The sequence below is a fragment of the Plecotus auritus genome, assembly GCF_963455305.1.
Source record: "Plecotus auritus genome assembly, chromosome: 12".
Classification (NCBI taxonomy): domain Eukaryota; kingdom Metazoa; phylum Chordata; class Mammalia; order Chiroptera; family Vespertilionidae; genus Plecotus; species Plecotus auritus.
This window is the reverse complement of record NC_137778.1, coordinates 497,690-512,516: the sequence shown is the minus strand read 5'-3', so window position 1 is coordinate 512,516 and position 14,827 is coordinate 497,690. Positions and strand designations below refer to the sequence as shown.

Genomic DNA, 14,827 nt, shown 5'->3' with positions numbered 1-14,827 from the left:
GTCCTGTGTGACTTTACCAGGAAGTAGGGCTCTGACTGGCACAAAGAAGTTTTTCCCAGAAAGGGCCTGAGCCCTGGCTACTTCTGTGATTGGTGGGAGGAGAGAGGAGACGCAATGGGCAGCTGGCCCTCATTCCCAGGAAGGCCTGACCCTCCTGGAGGGCTCACCCCCACCTCCCTTCCCAGACCCAGGCTATGGACTCAGCCTCGTGCCCTGAAGTCAGGGTCCAGCTCCGTCTTGCTAGGGGTGGGGAGTGCTTGCCTGCCTACAAGAGCCAAGCAAGCTTATCTCCCCAGGCTCCCCACATTGCCTTCCTGGGCCGAGCTGGAGGCCAACAGGGAGAGCAGGAGGCCCAGAGGCGGTGAGACAAGCATGGGGTTTTAGAGGGAAAAGAGACAGGATGGCTGGAGAGGAAGACGGGGGCTGCTGAGCAGGGAGGGCCTGTGCGGGGAGAAGTCCACGTGAGTTCAGACAAGCACGTATGGGAGGCGAGTGCGTCCTGTGCTTGAGGTTGAAGCAATAACTGGGCCCGTTCCTGACGCTCTTTCTGCCCCTGAGAGTCTCTGCTTCTGTGGTTCGAAGAGAGGAGTTTGGGCATTTGTCCAACCACTACCTCTGTGGGGAATGGGGAGTCAGTTTCTGGGGGTGCTGTGGGACGGGCTACTCATTCCACACCCACCCCATCTCAGCCCCATTTCTCAATCTCCATATAGTATCACAGTATTTTGTTTTCTAAAACACAAGATCAACAGTAAGTGACAAAACCAGCATCTCATTGTCCAGGGCTTGAGGGGGAAAGAAAGTAGAATTCAACGTATTGACACTTTATTGGTTAAGAGGATGCTTCTGAACCAATCAAATCCGTCTCCCATTGACTGTTGCTGGGGGAAGCTAGTCACTGCCCAAAGCCTTGCCAGCTGACAGCAAGGGAAGTCACCAGTTCTCAAAACCTCAGAAAGGGGAGGGAGGAGGCCCACCTTGTGAACAACTTCCCCAGACAGGGCCTTCCATGGGGAAGGCCTAGGATGCAGCCTTTGGAGGGAAAGGCAGGGCGGGAGGTAGATTTCTGGTCTCCCGCAGCCTGGATGGCCAGCAACAGGCCCTACAAACCCTGTAAAATACAACACACATGACACACACATGTCCAACTACATACAGATACACTAGCACATTCTCTTGATAACATAGATGAAAATAAGCTTTGAGAAGCAGGAAATATGAGAATTTTGGCCTGAAAGTGGGTCTGAGAAAAATATATTTATTGACATAATTTCCTAATTAGAATGGACTGTTTATCCCATTTATTTGTTCAACAAATAAGCCATTGGGTTACAGAGTGAAGTCAAATCACACTGTCACAGCATCTGGAAAGGGTACAGGTTTTTGGAGTCAGACTGAATGCAAGCTTTGATGTGATCTTAAATTGCCCCATCTCGGTGAGCCTGTTTCTTCACTGTGAAATGGGTCTGTTGCCTGCATATGGAGAGGTCAGACTTAAGAATATATGATGTGAATGCCTGGCCCTGTGTTTGGCTTCCAGGAAGTGTCCTACCTTGGGATTCCCTTCCCCTCCAATCTCTTCTTCCTTGGCCCCGCCCACTCCTGTATTAGCATAAGGAACAACAATTATACCAGCCCTCAGGTCGGAACTACTAGCAAGATGGCTATTTTGTAGAATGTGTGTCCAAAGGTCTGGGTTCTATTCAGGGGAAGACCTGGTCCCTGTCCTGAGTTCACAGTCGGGGAGCGGAGTTAGGTGACCTGTGTGGTGAGTGCCTGATAGAGCTCCCTCCTCCCCGGACACACACACAGAGGGGACACAGAGCTCCTGCTGAGGTGTCGCCTCCACTTCCGGAGTGATGCTGGCACTGGGCTACTGGAGAGGAGGGGAGCTGGAGGAAGAAAGCAGTTCCACTGGCTCAGCTCCTAGTTTTTCTTTGTCACACAAAACCAGCATGACATGAGAGCAGGCGCAAAGCTGGAGGTGAACTAAAGGCGCTGAGCAGGTCCCATCTGAGCGGGAGATGTTGATGGGGAGACAGAGTTTTAGACTTTGAAGTGTACATCCACACGTGCTCCTGCTCCATCCCCCCGCCACTGATTTTCCTTGAGAAACGGAATAGAGATTTAACTTATTTTAGGATTGTTATTCATTTTCTTTTTTTAAATTTAATTTTATTGTTTAAAGTATTACAAATAGTAGTACATATGTCTCCTTTTTTTCCCCATTGACCTTCCCCCGGCCTCCCCTATCCCCTGGCACATGCCATCACACCCCTCCCCCCCTTATTTTGAATTAGTTTGTTACTACAAGGCTGGGTTTCTTCTACTGCGTTGGCGTCTGTCATGAGGGGTCACTGGGGGCCTGGGATTTATTCAGAATATAGAAAGGCAGGAGGTTGTGGTGGAAACCAGAATATTAGAATATAAATTTTCAAAAATGGAGCAAAACCTGGGTGTGGCCAGGGTGAAATGGAGTGGAGATGCAAGTTCTTGGAAACAGGATGTAGGGCAGTTGTTGGCAGGTGGCAGGTAGAGAGGGAGGACCGAAGGTGACAGGCAGTTTTATAGGAACAGAGCACCACGGAGGAGCAATGATCTACATCATCCTTTCCACGACACAGGGGGCTCCTTAGAACCAGGGCTTTGCCCTTGCTGGTGTGGCTCAGGTGGACAAAGCATAGGCCTGTGGACTGAACGGTCCCAGGTTTGATTCCAGTCAAGGGCACATGCCTGGGTTGTGGGCTCGATCGCCAGTAGGGTGTGTGCAGGAGGCAGCCAATCAATGATTCTCTCTCATCACTGATGTTTTTCTCTCTCTCCTTCTCTCCTCTCTGAAATGAATAAAAATATATTAAAAAAACATAAAGTTGCCCTAACTGGTTTGGCTCAATGGACAGAGCGTCGGCCTGCGGACTGAAAGTTACCAGGTTCGATTCCGGTCAAGGGCATGTACCTTGGTTGCGGGCACATCCCCAATAGGAGGTGTGCAGGAGGCGGCTGATCGATGTTTCTCTCTCATTGATGTTTCTAACTCTCTATCCCTATCTCTTCCTCTCTGTAAAAAATCAATAAAATATATAAAAAAAACAAAAACATAAAGCAAAGTTAAGAAAAGGTGGTCCTGTATCTCCAAGACCTATTTCAGATTTAAAAACAAACAACCCCCCCAAATAAAACAGAAGGCTTTGGCTAGAAATAAATGACAAAGACTTATCTAAGGGTATAGTATTAGAGTTTGCAAAGTAGAGAGAAAAGTTCAGAGTTCTTATAGTGAAAAGTACACTCTTGAGAAGAATCAGCCCCAGGCTCAGCCTCTGCACTACTCCGGATGGCCGTCCTCTGCATGACCAGTGTTTGGAACGATAGGGTCAGGTAGCTCGGATAAGCAAACATGAGCATTCTTTCTTTAGTCCTTCAGGGGATAACCAGAGGGTTACCTGCAGGTTTGATGTATAAACAGGCATTTTTGCAGGACTGGAAATTCAGACACAGGCTAGTTAGAACGAGAGTAGAGTCATTTCCTCATGCCTCAGTCTACCTGACTAGTAATTTAGCACCTCTTCCCTCTGGTCTCACTAATAACACCTTACGTTGCATACGCTTCATCTCACTTAGTTTTCTACAGGAACCTCCTAAGTGGGGTTTCTGCTTCCAATTAATGCTCCAGCCGAGCAAGCTTCCTAAAGCTCTGACCTTTGGGCTGCCGGTCCCAGCACTTTAATGCCTTCCTCCTGCCCTCAGCATAAACCCAACTCCTGTAACGTGGTTTATGAAGTCTTTCGTTATCTAGTATCTATTTACCAGCCAGTCCCGTATCTCACTATTCTCTTCACTCTATAGTCCAGCTTTACTGATCCATTTTTAATTTCCCCAATTCCTTAATTTCTCCCCCATTTCCAGGCTTTTGCCCTTATGGTTTCCTCTGCCCAGAAGACTATTCATCTGTTAGAAGATACTTTTCAGAAAAAGGTAAAATTCTGACTCACACACGGTTAAAGAAAAAATTATTCTGACACGAAAGGAGACTTTGTTCAGGATTATTGCAATCTGAGAGAGATTGGGCTCAATTCTGAGTATAGTATGGACAAGTGGGTATGTATACTCAATGAGCAGAACCAGAGGATCAGCGAGTAGAAAATTACATTGAGGGTAGGGAGAGTCTTGCTAAACAGACATAAGATTTTTGCTAAAGGCAGGCCAGGCTGACCAGATATCAATGTTGGCAGGATTCTTGGAAAGTGGCTAGACGCCCGCGAATGAGGCCTATTTGAAAAGACGGTTCAGACAAGTGGGGGACCCAAGCCTAAAGTTTGGGCACGTTCTTGTCAGTACACATATAAAAATGAACATGTGTTAAAGGTTTTATTTAACTCATTGAGGAATAGGAAGATGTTACAACTGATTCAAAAGGAAATCTAAAGAGCAGACACATTTACAGGTCAGGTATACAGAAATGAATATGAAAATGGAGGCAAAAACTGCGTTTTTCTACAATGTGGGGAGTCCTGGGTTATTTGAACCTCCAGCAGAGAGGGCAGAATTTGCCTGTCGATCAGTTGCGCACAGAGTTGTAAAATAGTTCCACAGAAACAGACTTAAAAGCAGATGGATGTGCTGTGGACAAGTCCTTCCGGTTCCCATTCGCCATCACTTCGCCGGGGAAGCCCTCCTGCGCTCTCCAGCGGGAGGGAGCCGCCGCTGCTCCGACGTGAGCCGTGCGAGGCAGGTCCTCAGCGTGAACCTCTGCTCCTGAGCAACGAGGTGCCAAGCGGGCAGTGGAGGTCACTAAACATACTGCTTATCAACGGAGCGACCCTTTCACTCTAACGTCCGGGAGACCATTTCACAGCCCTCCGTCCACACTGCTTCCTTCTTTTATAACAACAGTTTCTATTCCGAGGCCCGTGGGATACCTGGCGGATACAAAGTGCGCCGGAGCACCAGCAACACTGTCCCCCGAGCGAGGATCACTGTTGCTACTAAGTGGCACCAGGGAGCAGGGGCGCCACTGAGACACCCCGCAGGGCTCGGCCTCTGGGTCGGTCACAGGCCTGCGCCAGGAAAGGCCGGCCTGGCTGTCAGTTTCCAAGGCTAAGGGATGCGGAACGGAATTCCGCGCGGCGCAGTCAACCCGCATCCCGCCCGCCCCGCGGCCCCACTGGGGGCCCCGCCCCCCGAGCGCGGCCCCGCCCCCGAGCGCGGCCCTGCCCCCGCCAGCATCCAAGATGGCGGCAGAGGCGCCTTCCCGGCTGTCAGGCCGGCGGTGACCAAGGGAAGCCACAGAGCAGGTACGGGCCACGGATGGAGGGATGAGAGGCCCCCATAAACGTGCGGGCGATCCGAGGATGAGAAGTTTGGAGCAAAGGCTGCAGACAAACTCGAGTGGAGCTGGTCCCGGGCGGAGTGTGGACCGGGCCGGGTGGGCGCACCAGTAAGGTAGGGCGCATGCAGGAGTTCGGGGTGGGAGGGGTGCCCCAAAGGCACTGGGTCGTGACGCGCTGGAAGCACAGGGTGGTAACCACACCCTCCAGGGAAGCTAGTCCAAGTGCCCGACCGGTGCTGCCCTGCGTTTCCTCTCCCCGCCCGCCGGAGCCGAGGAAAGGCGACAGGGACGCCGCCCCCTCCCCCCCCCCCCCGCGCCTGGGGCGTGTGCTTGCAGCTCCCAGGTGGTCACGCTCCCTGCACCTGCGGACCTAGTTCCCAGGCACGTGAAGAGTGGAAAGTAGCCCGTTTCCTGTTCCGCCCTGTTCTCTTGAGACCACTCCACAGTCCTGTCCCGGCTGCTTCACTCCCAGGCGGACATACTGTCTCCATTAGCGGCCCTGTCCCTACTCCCCGAACAGGTTGGTCCTGTTGGGGTGGGGGATGGGTGAGCATGGAGTTGACACTCCAGGGTCTCCAGTGGGAGAAGCCAGCATCTTCCCTCACTTCCCCTGCTGGAAACCCGCTTCCGGCCCTCTGCGCCTCTCCGTGGGCGGCCAGTTAATCCTTGCCCCCTTTTGCTCCAGCTGGGCCCAGGAGCTCCGTTGGCCTGCTGCCCTCTGCGACATTTCCAGTTTTAGATAATGCATCACATCTCTGCTCCCCCGGGACCCCCAGGGCCCCCATGATCTGGAAGAAGACAGCTTGAACCTAGGTGAGTCTCTCTTCCTCTAAACTGGAAGGGAGGTTCTCCAGAGACTCCTCTGCAACGGACTTGAGGGTGAGGACTGAGAGCAGTGCAGGAGCGGAGTGGGAGGGTTGGAGGAGAGTGAGACCTGGGCTGGGAAAGGTGGTGGGGCTGCTGGTGGCAACAGCCTGTCTCTTCCCCTTGAGGACTGCACACCCGTGTGCTCCCTCGCGTGACCAGCTCCTCTGTGTTTTCCCTCTTCACCCCACCGCCATCCCTACACGATGCTCTCCGCTGCTGTGCTGCCCCTGCCTGCCCAGAGCTCTCCTCTCTCCTCACAGACCTCAGCCCAGGATGTTGCGGCGGCTGCTGGAGCGGCCCTGCACGCTGGCCCTGCTAGTGGGCTCCCAGCTGGCCGTCATGATGTACCTGTCACTGGGGGGCTTCCGAAGCCTCAGTGCCCTATTTGGCCGAGAGCAGGGGCCCACATTTGACTATTCTCATCCCCACGATGTCTACAGTAACCTCAGCCACCTGTCAGGGGCCCCTGCAGTTGCCCCGGGTGGCCCTCTGGCTCCTCAAGGTCTGCCGTACTGTCCAGAACGGTCTCCTTTCTTAGGTGAGTGCAGAAGGAAGGTGAAGGTGAAGGGAAGGCCAAGAGGGTTTGGGGGACAAGAATGGGACTTAGAACAGGAGGCTGATGTCATTGGAAAGTGGGCTGAGGTTGAGATGGAGTGGATTTGAATTTGGATTGGGCTCTGGGGTTGAGTCAGAGCTTTCTATCGCCTGCCCTCGTACAGGCTTCTTCCTGCCTCCGGTTAGGAAGTGCTTCCTTTGTGGATGAGTCCTGATATAGGTCGTTAGTTGGAAGTCCATCTGTTCTCTCCATCCCCTAACGGTAGCTTCCAACCCTGTAAAGGAGTTATGAAACCTAAAATAAGAAGGTAGGCTAGGTCAGGAGCCTGCTCCTTCCAGGCTTGGCGAAGCTGTCCCAGTGATGGGGAGCTCAAGGCTTGTGAGAGTTCTGAGTCCTTGGGGGTTGCGGAGCCACAGACCAGGAGTGCCAGGGGCAGAGGTGGTCCTGATCTCTGGCGGTCCTTTGCCCCTCTGATCCTCTAACCCGTGACTTGTCATTTCCTCCAACAGTGGGTCCTGTGTCTGTGTCCTTTAGCCCAGTGCCATCGCTGGCAGAGATTGTGGAGAGGAACCCCCGGGTGGAAGCGGGGGGCCGGTACCGCCCTGCAGGGTGTGAACCCCGCTCCCGGACAGCCGTCATTGTGCCACACCGGGGCCGGGAGCACCACCTGCGCCTGCTGCTCTACCACCTGCACCCCTTCCTGCAGCGCCAGCAGCTTGCTTACGGCATCTATGTCATCCACCAGGTACCCTCCCACTCGGACCTTTCTGGAAAGGAAGCCTCGAGTCAGTGCCACTTCATTCTCATATGAGGTCCCTGAAGAACTTTAAGAGGGTTTGGCTGTTGAATGTGGGGAAATCCCTGGCTCTGCTGCATCATGGTCAGTCCCATACTTCTCCTTGTTCGATGCAGGGTATTCCTGGTCCTACACACTTCCAGGATTTTTCCTTTGTTAAATTTTGAATTGTGCCAATTTGGAATTGGACAGATTTGGGCTAAAATTTTAGTTCTGCCATTTGTTCCATATGTGACCCTAAGCAAGATACTTAACCTCCTACAATGAGGCAACGAGGGGTGACTGATAAGACACCTATTCACATAGTTGCTGGTTGTCAGGATTTAATGCTAAACAGCAGCATGTAAGTATCAGGCACACATTGTTGCTCAAAATATTTTTTGTTGAGTGAAACTTTTAGATCATCTTTCTCTTCATTCTCTTATTCTCTTTGCCCCCCCCCGTCCCACTTTGATTTCTCTCTTTTTACTTTTAAAAAGATATATATTTTTATTGATTTCAGAAAGGGAGAGGGAAAGAGAGAAACCTCAATAATGAGAATCATTGACCAGCTGCCTCCTCCATGCCCCCTACTGGGGAAGGAGCCTACAACCCAGGCATGTGCCCTTGACCGGAATCGAACCGGGACCCTTCAGTCCGCAGGCCGACACTCCATCCAAACCAGCTAGGGCCCTCTTTTTACTTTTATGCTTCAGCCCCTCTCCATGCCGACAGTCAGGCCCTCCCCCGCTCTCTTTCAGGCTGGAAATGGAACTTTTAACCGGGCAAAGCTGTTGAACGTGGGGGTCCGAGAGGCCCTGCGTGACGAAGAGTGGGACTGCCTCTTCCTGCACGACGTGGACCTCCTGCCAGAGAACGACCACAATCTGTACGTGTGCGACCCCCGGGGGCCCCGGCATGTGGCTGTCGCCATGAACAAGTTTGGATACAGGTAGAAGGCATTAAAGGATGCTGGGAAGCAGGCGAACTGAGGGGATTTTGGGTAGGGATGTATACCAGAAGACCTGTGGAACCCAAGGATTTTTCTCTCCCCAGCCTCCCATACCCCCAATACTTTGGAGGGGTCTCAGCGCTCACTCCCGACCAGTACCTGAAGATGAACGGCTTCCCTAATGAATACTGGGGCTGGGGTGGTGAGGATGATGACATTGCTACCAGGTCAGACATCCTGACCCCACTCCCTCCCTTTCCCCAGCCTGAATCCCCGTCCTGAGGCCACCCCTGGTTGTAGCCCTTTAGCTCGAACCTTCGCACACAGGACCTGCACTGTGCCATGCCTCTGTCTTCTGCCCTCCCTTACCCCACTGTCACCCTCAGCCTCCTAGATCAATAGGCTACAGTACTCTGGGACCCCAGAGCGGAAAGGGGCCTATAGACAGCTTAGTACTCTGCTAGAGTTGCATCCAGACCACTTCCTATGTGGCCGGTGGAGGAGGCACTCATAGGACCAAGAATCACTTTTTTTCAAAGCCTCTGCCATTGGCATGAGGCCAGCTCATGTTCAGCATGTGGAACATTTGACTTTCAGACTCAGCTGACCCAATTTCCTATCTGTGGTTTGAGTATTTGGCCTTTGATATACCGGATCCATTGCCTCCTCTCCCTTGAGTCCTGAATGGCATCTCTGAATTCTTGTTAAGTGTGAAGCGCCCAGCAGTTTCTAAATGTACGCTTCCCAGGCCACCTCCACTTCTGTATGTTAGAGGTGGGGGCTGGTTTCTGTTCAGGTCCTGGGTCCACCCTGCATGCTAGAGGGGGCAGGGCAAAGGAGGCCGAGCAGCTCAACCTGTCTTCTAAGGAAGAATTGCTGAGCTTGACCTGCAACTCCCGACTTGTCCTGCACTTTAGACATAAAGGCTCCTCAGCGTGCCCTTCCAGATGGAGCAGCTCCTGGGACCATGAGGGAGCAAGGGGGGAGGTGCAAACCGAGCGGCCAGTTGCTGAAAGGCCCAGGGCACCTGGTGCAAGGCCCTCAGGGCTTGGTGCCTCAGCTTCTATGTTCTCTTCAGCCACTTCCTCTTCCCGTTTGACTCTCTCCCTGCCGGTCTGGCACTAACGAGAAGCAGTCCACTTCTCTGCCTGACTACAGTAGTGTTCCCTTCCTGGCTGGCCTCGGCTCTCCTTGTGCATTCCCAGCCGTTCCCACCAAGATCCCTCACTTTTCCCACAGGGTGCGGCTGGCCGGCATGAAGATCTCTCGCCCCCCCACATCTGTGGGGCACTATAAGATGGTGAAGCACCGAGGAGACAAGGGCAACGAGGAAAACCCGCACAGGTAGGCAGAGAGGGTTGCTGGGCAGTGGGACTGGACCCTCCGGTTCTGTATTCCAGTCAGAAAACCCCTACAGGCCCCTCGATTCCTGGCTGTTCCTTCCTGGTCTTAGTCTCTAACCTCTAACCCTCAGATTTGACCTCCTGATCCGTACCCAGAATTCCTGGACACAAGATGGGATGAACTCACTGACATACCGATTGCTGGCTCGAGAGTTGGGCCCTCTCTATACCAATGTCACAGCAGACATTGGAACTGACCCCCGGGGTCCCCGGATTCCCTCTGGCCCCCGTTACCCACCTGGCTCCTCCCAGGCATTCCGCCAAGAGATGCTGCAGCGCAGGCCGCCAGCCAGGCTGGGCCCTCTGCCTACTGCCAACCACACAGCCCCACGTGGTCCACACTGACGCCTCCTTCCTGCCTACCTTTAGTCATGAAACTGATCCAGAGGGGTTCTGTTCTCCCTCCCTCAGCTCCCCACTGCTCTTAGAGGGACTGGGGGAGCCACTTACGCTGTGCTGGGGCCGGGGCCTCTCACTGCTGGACTGGAGTTGGGCTCCTCTAGACCTGGGGGCCCTCTTTCTAGGGGCACCTGCCAGGATTATGACTGTGAATCTCTGATGTCATGATTGTATGTGGTGACTCCTGGGAGCGCTGCCCCTGCAGTGGGAGCAGGGCTGGACCCCAAGTCCCTTCCTTTCCCATGGAGAGAAGAGTGACCTAGCTTCTCCCGGGACCTCTGTGAATATTTATTCTATTTATGGTCCCCAGGATGTGAAAGGTGAAGTGAGCCCATCCCTGGACACTTTCTGCCAGGGCTGGAGCAGCCCCCTCTTCTGGCTCTGGCTCAGGGGACTGGATTTTGATATATTTTCTAATAAAGGACTCAGTCTCGCCTTTGCTCCTGCTTTCTGCACCTCAGGCACTCTTTGCCTGTCTCTGCACCTCCTTCTTCCCCATGCCCATGATAGGACAGCCAGACTGAGCCAATCTCCCACAACTTTTATTTTCATGGTGAGAGTCCCAGCCGGCAGGGGCAGCAACGTGAGGTGTGATCATCTGTCAAGTTCTAAGCCCAGGGCCCGGGCTGCTGCCTGGCGCCCACTCTCTATACAGTCATTGACAGCCACTCCCTCATAGGAGGCTCCGGCCAGGGTCAGGGGCAGCCTGTGAACAGCCAGGAAGTGGGCAGCTGACTCTGCAGAGGACAAGGAGCATCAGCGGGCTGGAGCTCCTGGCTCTCCTCAGCCCAGCTGGTCCCCAACTCACCCAGTTTTCTCCAGTGGCCGAGTGTATACTGGGGGATGCAGTGCTGTGGAAAGGAGGAGATAAAAATTTATTTCTGATGTCACAAGCCTTGATGGACATTGACAAAAATACCAGGTCCTGCCTTTGATGCCTACAGTGGGAGCTGAGGGCACCTGTCCAGCTCACCTTGTGTAGATGGACCAAACAGTGACTCGGTGGCTCTTTCAGTCCTAACTGTGTGGCAGCTGCTTCCTGTGCCTGCTGTTGGAACATCTCCTGAGAAAAGGCACAGCCCTTGGCTTCCAGCGCCTGTAACCAGGAACCTCCCAGCATCACCTAGGGAGAGAAGATGGCCCTGACCTACAGTGGGCACACAGGAGCCCTTTGGAAACCCCAACTAAGCAAAGCTGCCTCCTCACAGTCACTCTGAGGCCAGGGGGGCTCCCGTCCTGCTCAGGAAAAGCAACCGAGTCATACACAATTCCCAGGACGCATGGATCTTCTGAGGATGGCACCAGATGTCCAAATCCCTAAGAAAAGGAGATGGTCAGGGGAAGGACTCCATTGGGGCCCTTGCCTCCCCTTCCTGTGTCACACCTGGACTGGCAGCTGGGCTCCTTGGTACTGCAGGTTCACCACGGCCACAGACACGGCACCGATGGTGCCCAGGATGCGCGCCAGAGGTGCGGCCTCGGCGGGGAGCAGCTTGCTGAGCACTGGGGGAGCCGGCAGAGGCTGCTCAGGAGGCCTTTCCCCCACAATTCCACCCACCCTTCTTGGGATTAGCCTTCCACAGCATGCGCAATTCGGCACATGGTATGGTCCTACTGGCCCAGAAACCACAGCCTGCCTCACCCTGGGTGGGGAAGGGAGATGGCTACCCATTACCTGAAGCTGGAAGAGCACTAATAACATGGTCGGCCTCCAGGCAGCTGCCCCCCAGCGACACCTGAGTAGGAGCACATTTGAAACAGGTCATGGGAATTTTGCCTCAGCTTCCTGGGCACACACGTGGCAGGAGAGCCTGGTAGTTAGCACAGAAATCACCCCCTTACTCCAGGAAGGGGGCCAGACAGCCAGTGTGTCCACGCTGAGCTGTTCAGTGGAGCTGGGCTCTCAGCCACTGATAGCACTGTTTCTACCCACAGACTTGGATCAAGGGTCTTGGAGGAAGGCCCACATTTAAACAGCTTCTAGGGCAGGAAACAAGCAACTCCAGTCTGCCAGCCCGGGCTTGGCTAAAACACTTAGGCACGCCCTGGCAGGTAGCTCTTTTGGTTCGAGCATCGTCCCCGTATGTCAAGTTGTGGGCTCCATCCTGGGTCACAGCACATACAAGAATCAACCAACGAATGCATAAATAAGAGGAACAACTAATCGATATTTCTCTCCCCTCCTCAAAAATCAATAAATGAAAGTAAGTTTAAGAAACACAACAGAACATTTAGGCAAAGATGGAAACTAACACACAGGTTCATTGCACTCCACGGGGCACTCCTACCTTCCAGCGTCCTGCCTGGAGGCTGAGCCCACAGACTGGGTGGCCTCTGAGAACAGTGACCCCCCTCCTGGTCAGGTGGGTGGTAAGTGCCTGGGGCAACATCTCCAGCCCTCCTCGGAGTGACCACTGGCTCCAGCGTTCAGCTCGGGCCTGGCGAATGAGTGCCGAGTCTGGCTGTGAGCTCTGCCCTGCCAAGGAGAGGAAGTAGAGAAGCAGCATGATAGCCCTCCCGGCCTCCAGCCACGCGAGCCTCGCCCCTCACCTATCCCCAGCAGCAGTCCCAGTAACACGGAGCGATGTGCTTGCTCGGCTTGAAAGAGGCTGGGAAAGCAGGACCGCACGCTGAGCTCCCGGCTGCTGCCTGCGAACACTCCGCGGCAGAGACTGTCCGCGGCCAGAGCCGCCACCTGCGGGTGAGACGGGACTGAGAGGCCAAGGGGTCGGCGCCCTGGTTTTCACTGCCCTGCTCGTCGGGACAGGTGAGGGGGCAGCCGGGTTTGGCCTCCGAAGCAGCCCACCATCAGAAGGGGGAGTGGGTCCTGGAGGCACCCGCCCTCCAAAGTTGAGTTTTGGAGACTTCTGGGTATGAAATGACAAAGAGACACTCCCCAGGGACATAGAAGAGCGGGGGGGGGGGCGGGGGGGGGGAGTGGGGAAGCCTCCAGGGCAGCGTCACCTCCGGTCCAAGGCGGCGCTCGGCAAAGCTGTGCACAGTCTCGTCAGGGTCTCTGCCCTGCGGGGCGGTCAGGTCCCTCAGCCCAGCCCAAAGCAGAGGCTTGGAGAAGGGAGGCGAAGGGCGGAGCAGCCCCCTGCACGGAGAAGGCACAGTGAGGTGAGGGGGCGCTTGGGGTCCATCCACTCGGCCGCTTCGCTAGGGAGGCGGGCAGCCGGGCGCTGGGACGGGCAGGGGCGCGCGGCGGGCGGGCGGGCGGGCGGGCGGGCGGGCGCGCGGCAGGATGTACTGCGGGGCCGGTAGTCACCTGAGGCCGGCGGGCAGCGCATGCAGGGCACCGCCCACGTACAGGAACCTGTTGCGGGCAGCCGGGTGGTCTCCTCGGACAGGTAACACTTCTGAGTCCAAGCCAAGCTCAGACACCTGCTCCCCAAACGTCCCCGGGAGGAGGAGAAAGGAAGAACCGACCACCAAATACGCATCCCCCCCCCACCCTCTCGAGGACCCCTCCTCTCCGGACACCCCACAGCCTCACCAGGAGCAGAGTCCGGGCTCCCCGCGCCCCCGCGGGCCGAATTCCTCGGGGCCCGAGTTCGAAGACAGCGCCGCCGGGCCCTCGCACGGAGCGGATCCAGCCTCCCAGGCGCTCGCTGCCCTCCACCAGCACCACCTGGAGCGGGCGGGGGTGGGACTGTGGCCCGGGGCCTCCGACGCCGGGGGAAGGGGCTCGACGGGGGGCGGCGCACACCCTCGGCTGGACACGGGACCAGAGGATAAGGAGGCTCCCTCCGCGCGGGGCGCTCACCTTGGGGGCCCTGGGGATCCGACTCAGGTGGTAACTGGCGGCCAAGCCGCTGATGCCTCCGCCCAGCACGACCACGGTCCGGCCCATCGGGAGCCTGGGGTGAAGGGCGGCACGGAGGGCTGACCGGCTCCCTCTCTGCAGCGTCGGACCCGAGCCCTCCGCCCCGGCCACTGCCTTGCGGGAAACTGAGGCAGAGCCCGCGGACGCGGTGGTGGAAGCGCGAGGCCCCCGTTTGGAGCACAGGACTCACCCACGAGACGGACGAGAGAAAGTGAGGGAGGAGCCGGTATGTGCAGGTCCGCAGGCTTCCCGCCCGCGCTCCAAGGGCAGATACGGGCCACACCCGAGCTATCTGCGCGCGCGGCGGGGGTCGCACCCGGCACGGCCCTCCCAGGCACGGCCCTCCCAGGCACGGCCCCCCCCTAGCGCCCCCGCCCCGCCCCCACGGCCTCTTCCCCGTCCCAGCGCTCTGGAGGTCGCGCCTGCGCAGCAGCCCGCTTCCCATTGGTGGCCCCCCGGAGGCCGGTGACGCTCGCCAATGAAAACCCCGATGGGCAGCGCCGGCAGAGGGACGGCGGCCCGTTTCCCTGTGCGGTGCGGCTGGAGGGAGCGCAATGTCCCGCACAGGAGTGCCTGGAGGGCGGCCCCGCGCACCTGCGCTGCGGGAAGTGGCTGAGGGCGCGGGGGCCGGTCCGGGGGACGCAGCTCGGTAAACAGCTCCTGACGGTAGCAGCAGCCGGGCCTGCGGGAGCGAGGGCCCCGGGCAACGCACCCAGCGTTTGT

General features: G+C 56.1%; 2 protein-coding genes across 17 annotated transcripts; one reads left to right on the top strand and one right to left on the bottom strand.

Annotated features, from left to right (window-relative positions):
- The first annotated feature begins 5,203 nt into the window (after positions 1-5,203).
- B4GALT3 (beta-1,4-galactosyltransferase 3) lies at positions 5,204-10,712 on the top strand. Of its 15 annotated transcripts, none has more exons than XM_080648519.1 (9): positions 5,208-5,291; positions 5,701-5,846; positions 6,012-6,139; positions 6,454-6,731; positions 7,259-7,494; positions 8,286-8,476; positions 8,581-8,703; positions 9,716-9,820; positions 9,951-10,712. In XM_080648519.1, the coding sequence occupies exons 4-9, from the start codon at positions 6,467-6,469 to the stop codon at positions 10,222-10,224; spliced, it is 1,194 nt and encodes a 397-aa protein (XP_080504645.1). In that variant the 5' UTR covers positions 5,208-5,291; positions 5,701-5,846; positions 6,012-6,139; positions 6,454-6,466; the 3' UTR covers positions 10,225-10,712. The 15 variants fall into 15 exon arrangements, with proteins under 15 accessions (XP_080504648.1, XP_080504645.1, XP_080504658.1 ...); XM_080648532.1 differs by having other exon boundaries at positions 5,210-5,439; positions 5,761-5,846; XM_080648528.1 differs by having other exon boundaries at positions 5,218-5,439; positions 6,433-6,731.
- A 92-nt stretch (positions 10,713-10,804) lies between these two features.
- On the bottom strand, positions 10,805-14,549 carry PPOX (protoporphyrinogen oxidase; the record flags this gene model as incomplete). Of its 2 annotated transcripts, none has more annotated exons than XM_080648514.1 (13): positions 10,805-11,015; positions 11,087-11,129; positions 11,252-11,401; positions 11,485-11,595; positions 11,663-11,781; positions 11,954-12,014; positions 12,567-12,754; positions 12,829-12,973; positions 13,243-13,375; positions 13,547-13,616; positions 13,775-13,909; positions 14,045-14,138; positions 14,295-14,549. In XM_080648514.1, the coding sequence occupies 13 exons, from the start codon at positions 14,547-14,549 to the stop codon at positions 10,873-10,875; spliced, it is 1,647 nt and encodes a 548-aa protein (XP_080504640.1). In that variant the 3' UTR covers positions 10,805-10,872. The 2 variants fall into 2 exon arrangements, with proteins under 2 accessions (XP_080504640.1, XP_080504639.1); XM_080648513.1 differs by having other exon boundaries at positions 13,547-13,662; positions 14,295-14,476.
- Between the last annotated feature and the right edge of the window lie 278 nt (positions 14,550-14,827).

What these genes read in the sequence shown, in the direction of transcription:
- B4GALT3 (XM_080648522.1), top strand. Translation starts at nt 6,467, where the DNA reads ATGTTGCGGCGGCTGCTGGAGCGGCCCTGCACGCTGGCCCTGCTAGTG. An exon ending in GCATCTATGTCATCCACCAG is followed by an intron (nt 7,495 to 8,285) that starts GTACCCTCCCAC and finishes GCTCTCTTTCAG; the next exon opens with GCTGGAAATGGAACTTTTAA. An exon ending in GATGATGACATTGCTACCAG is followed by an intron (nt 8,704 to 9,715) that starts GTCAGACATCCT and finishes CTTTTCCCACAG; the next exon opens with GGTGCGGCTGGCCGGCATGA.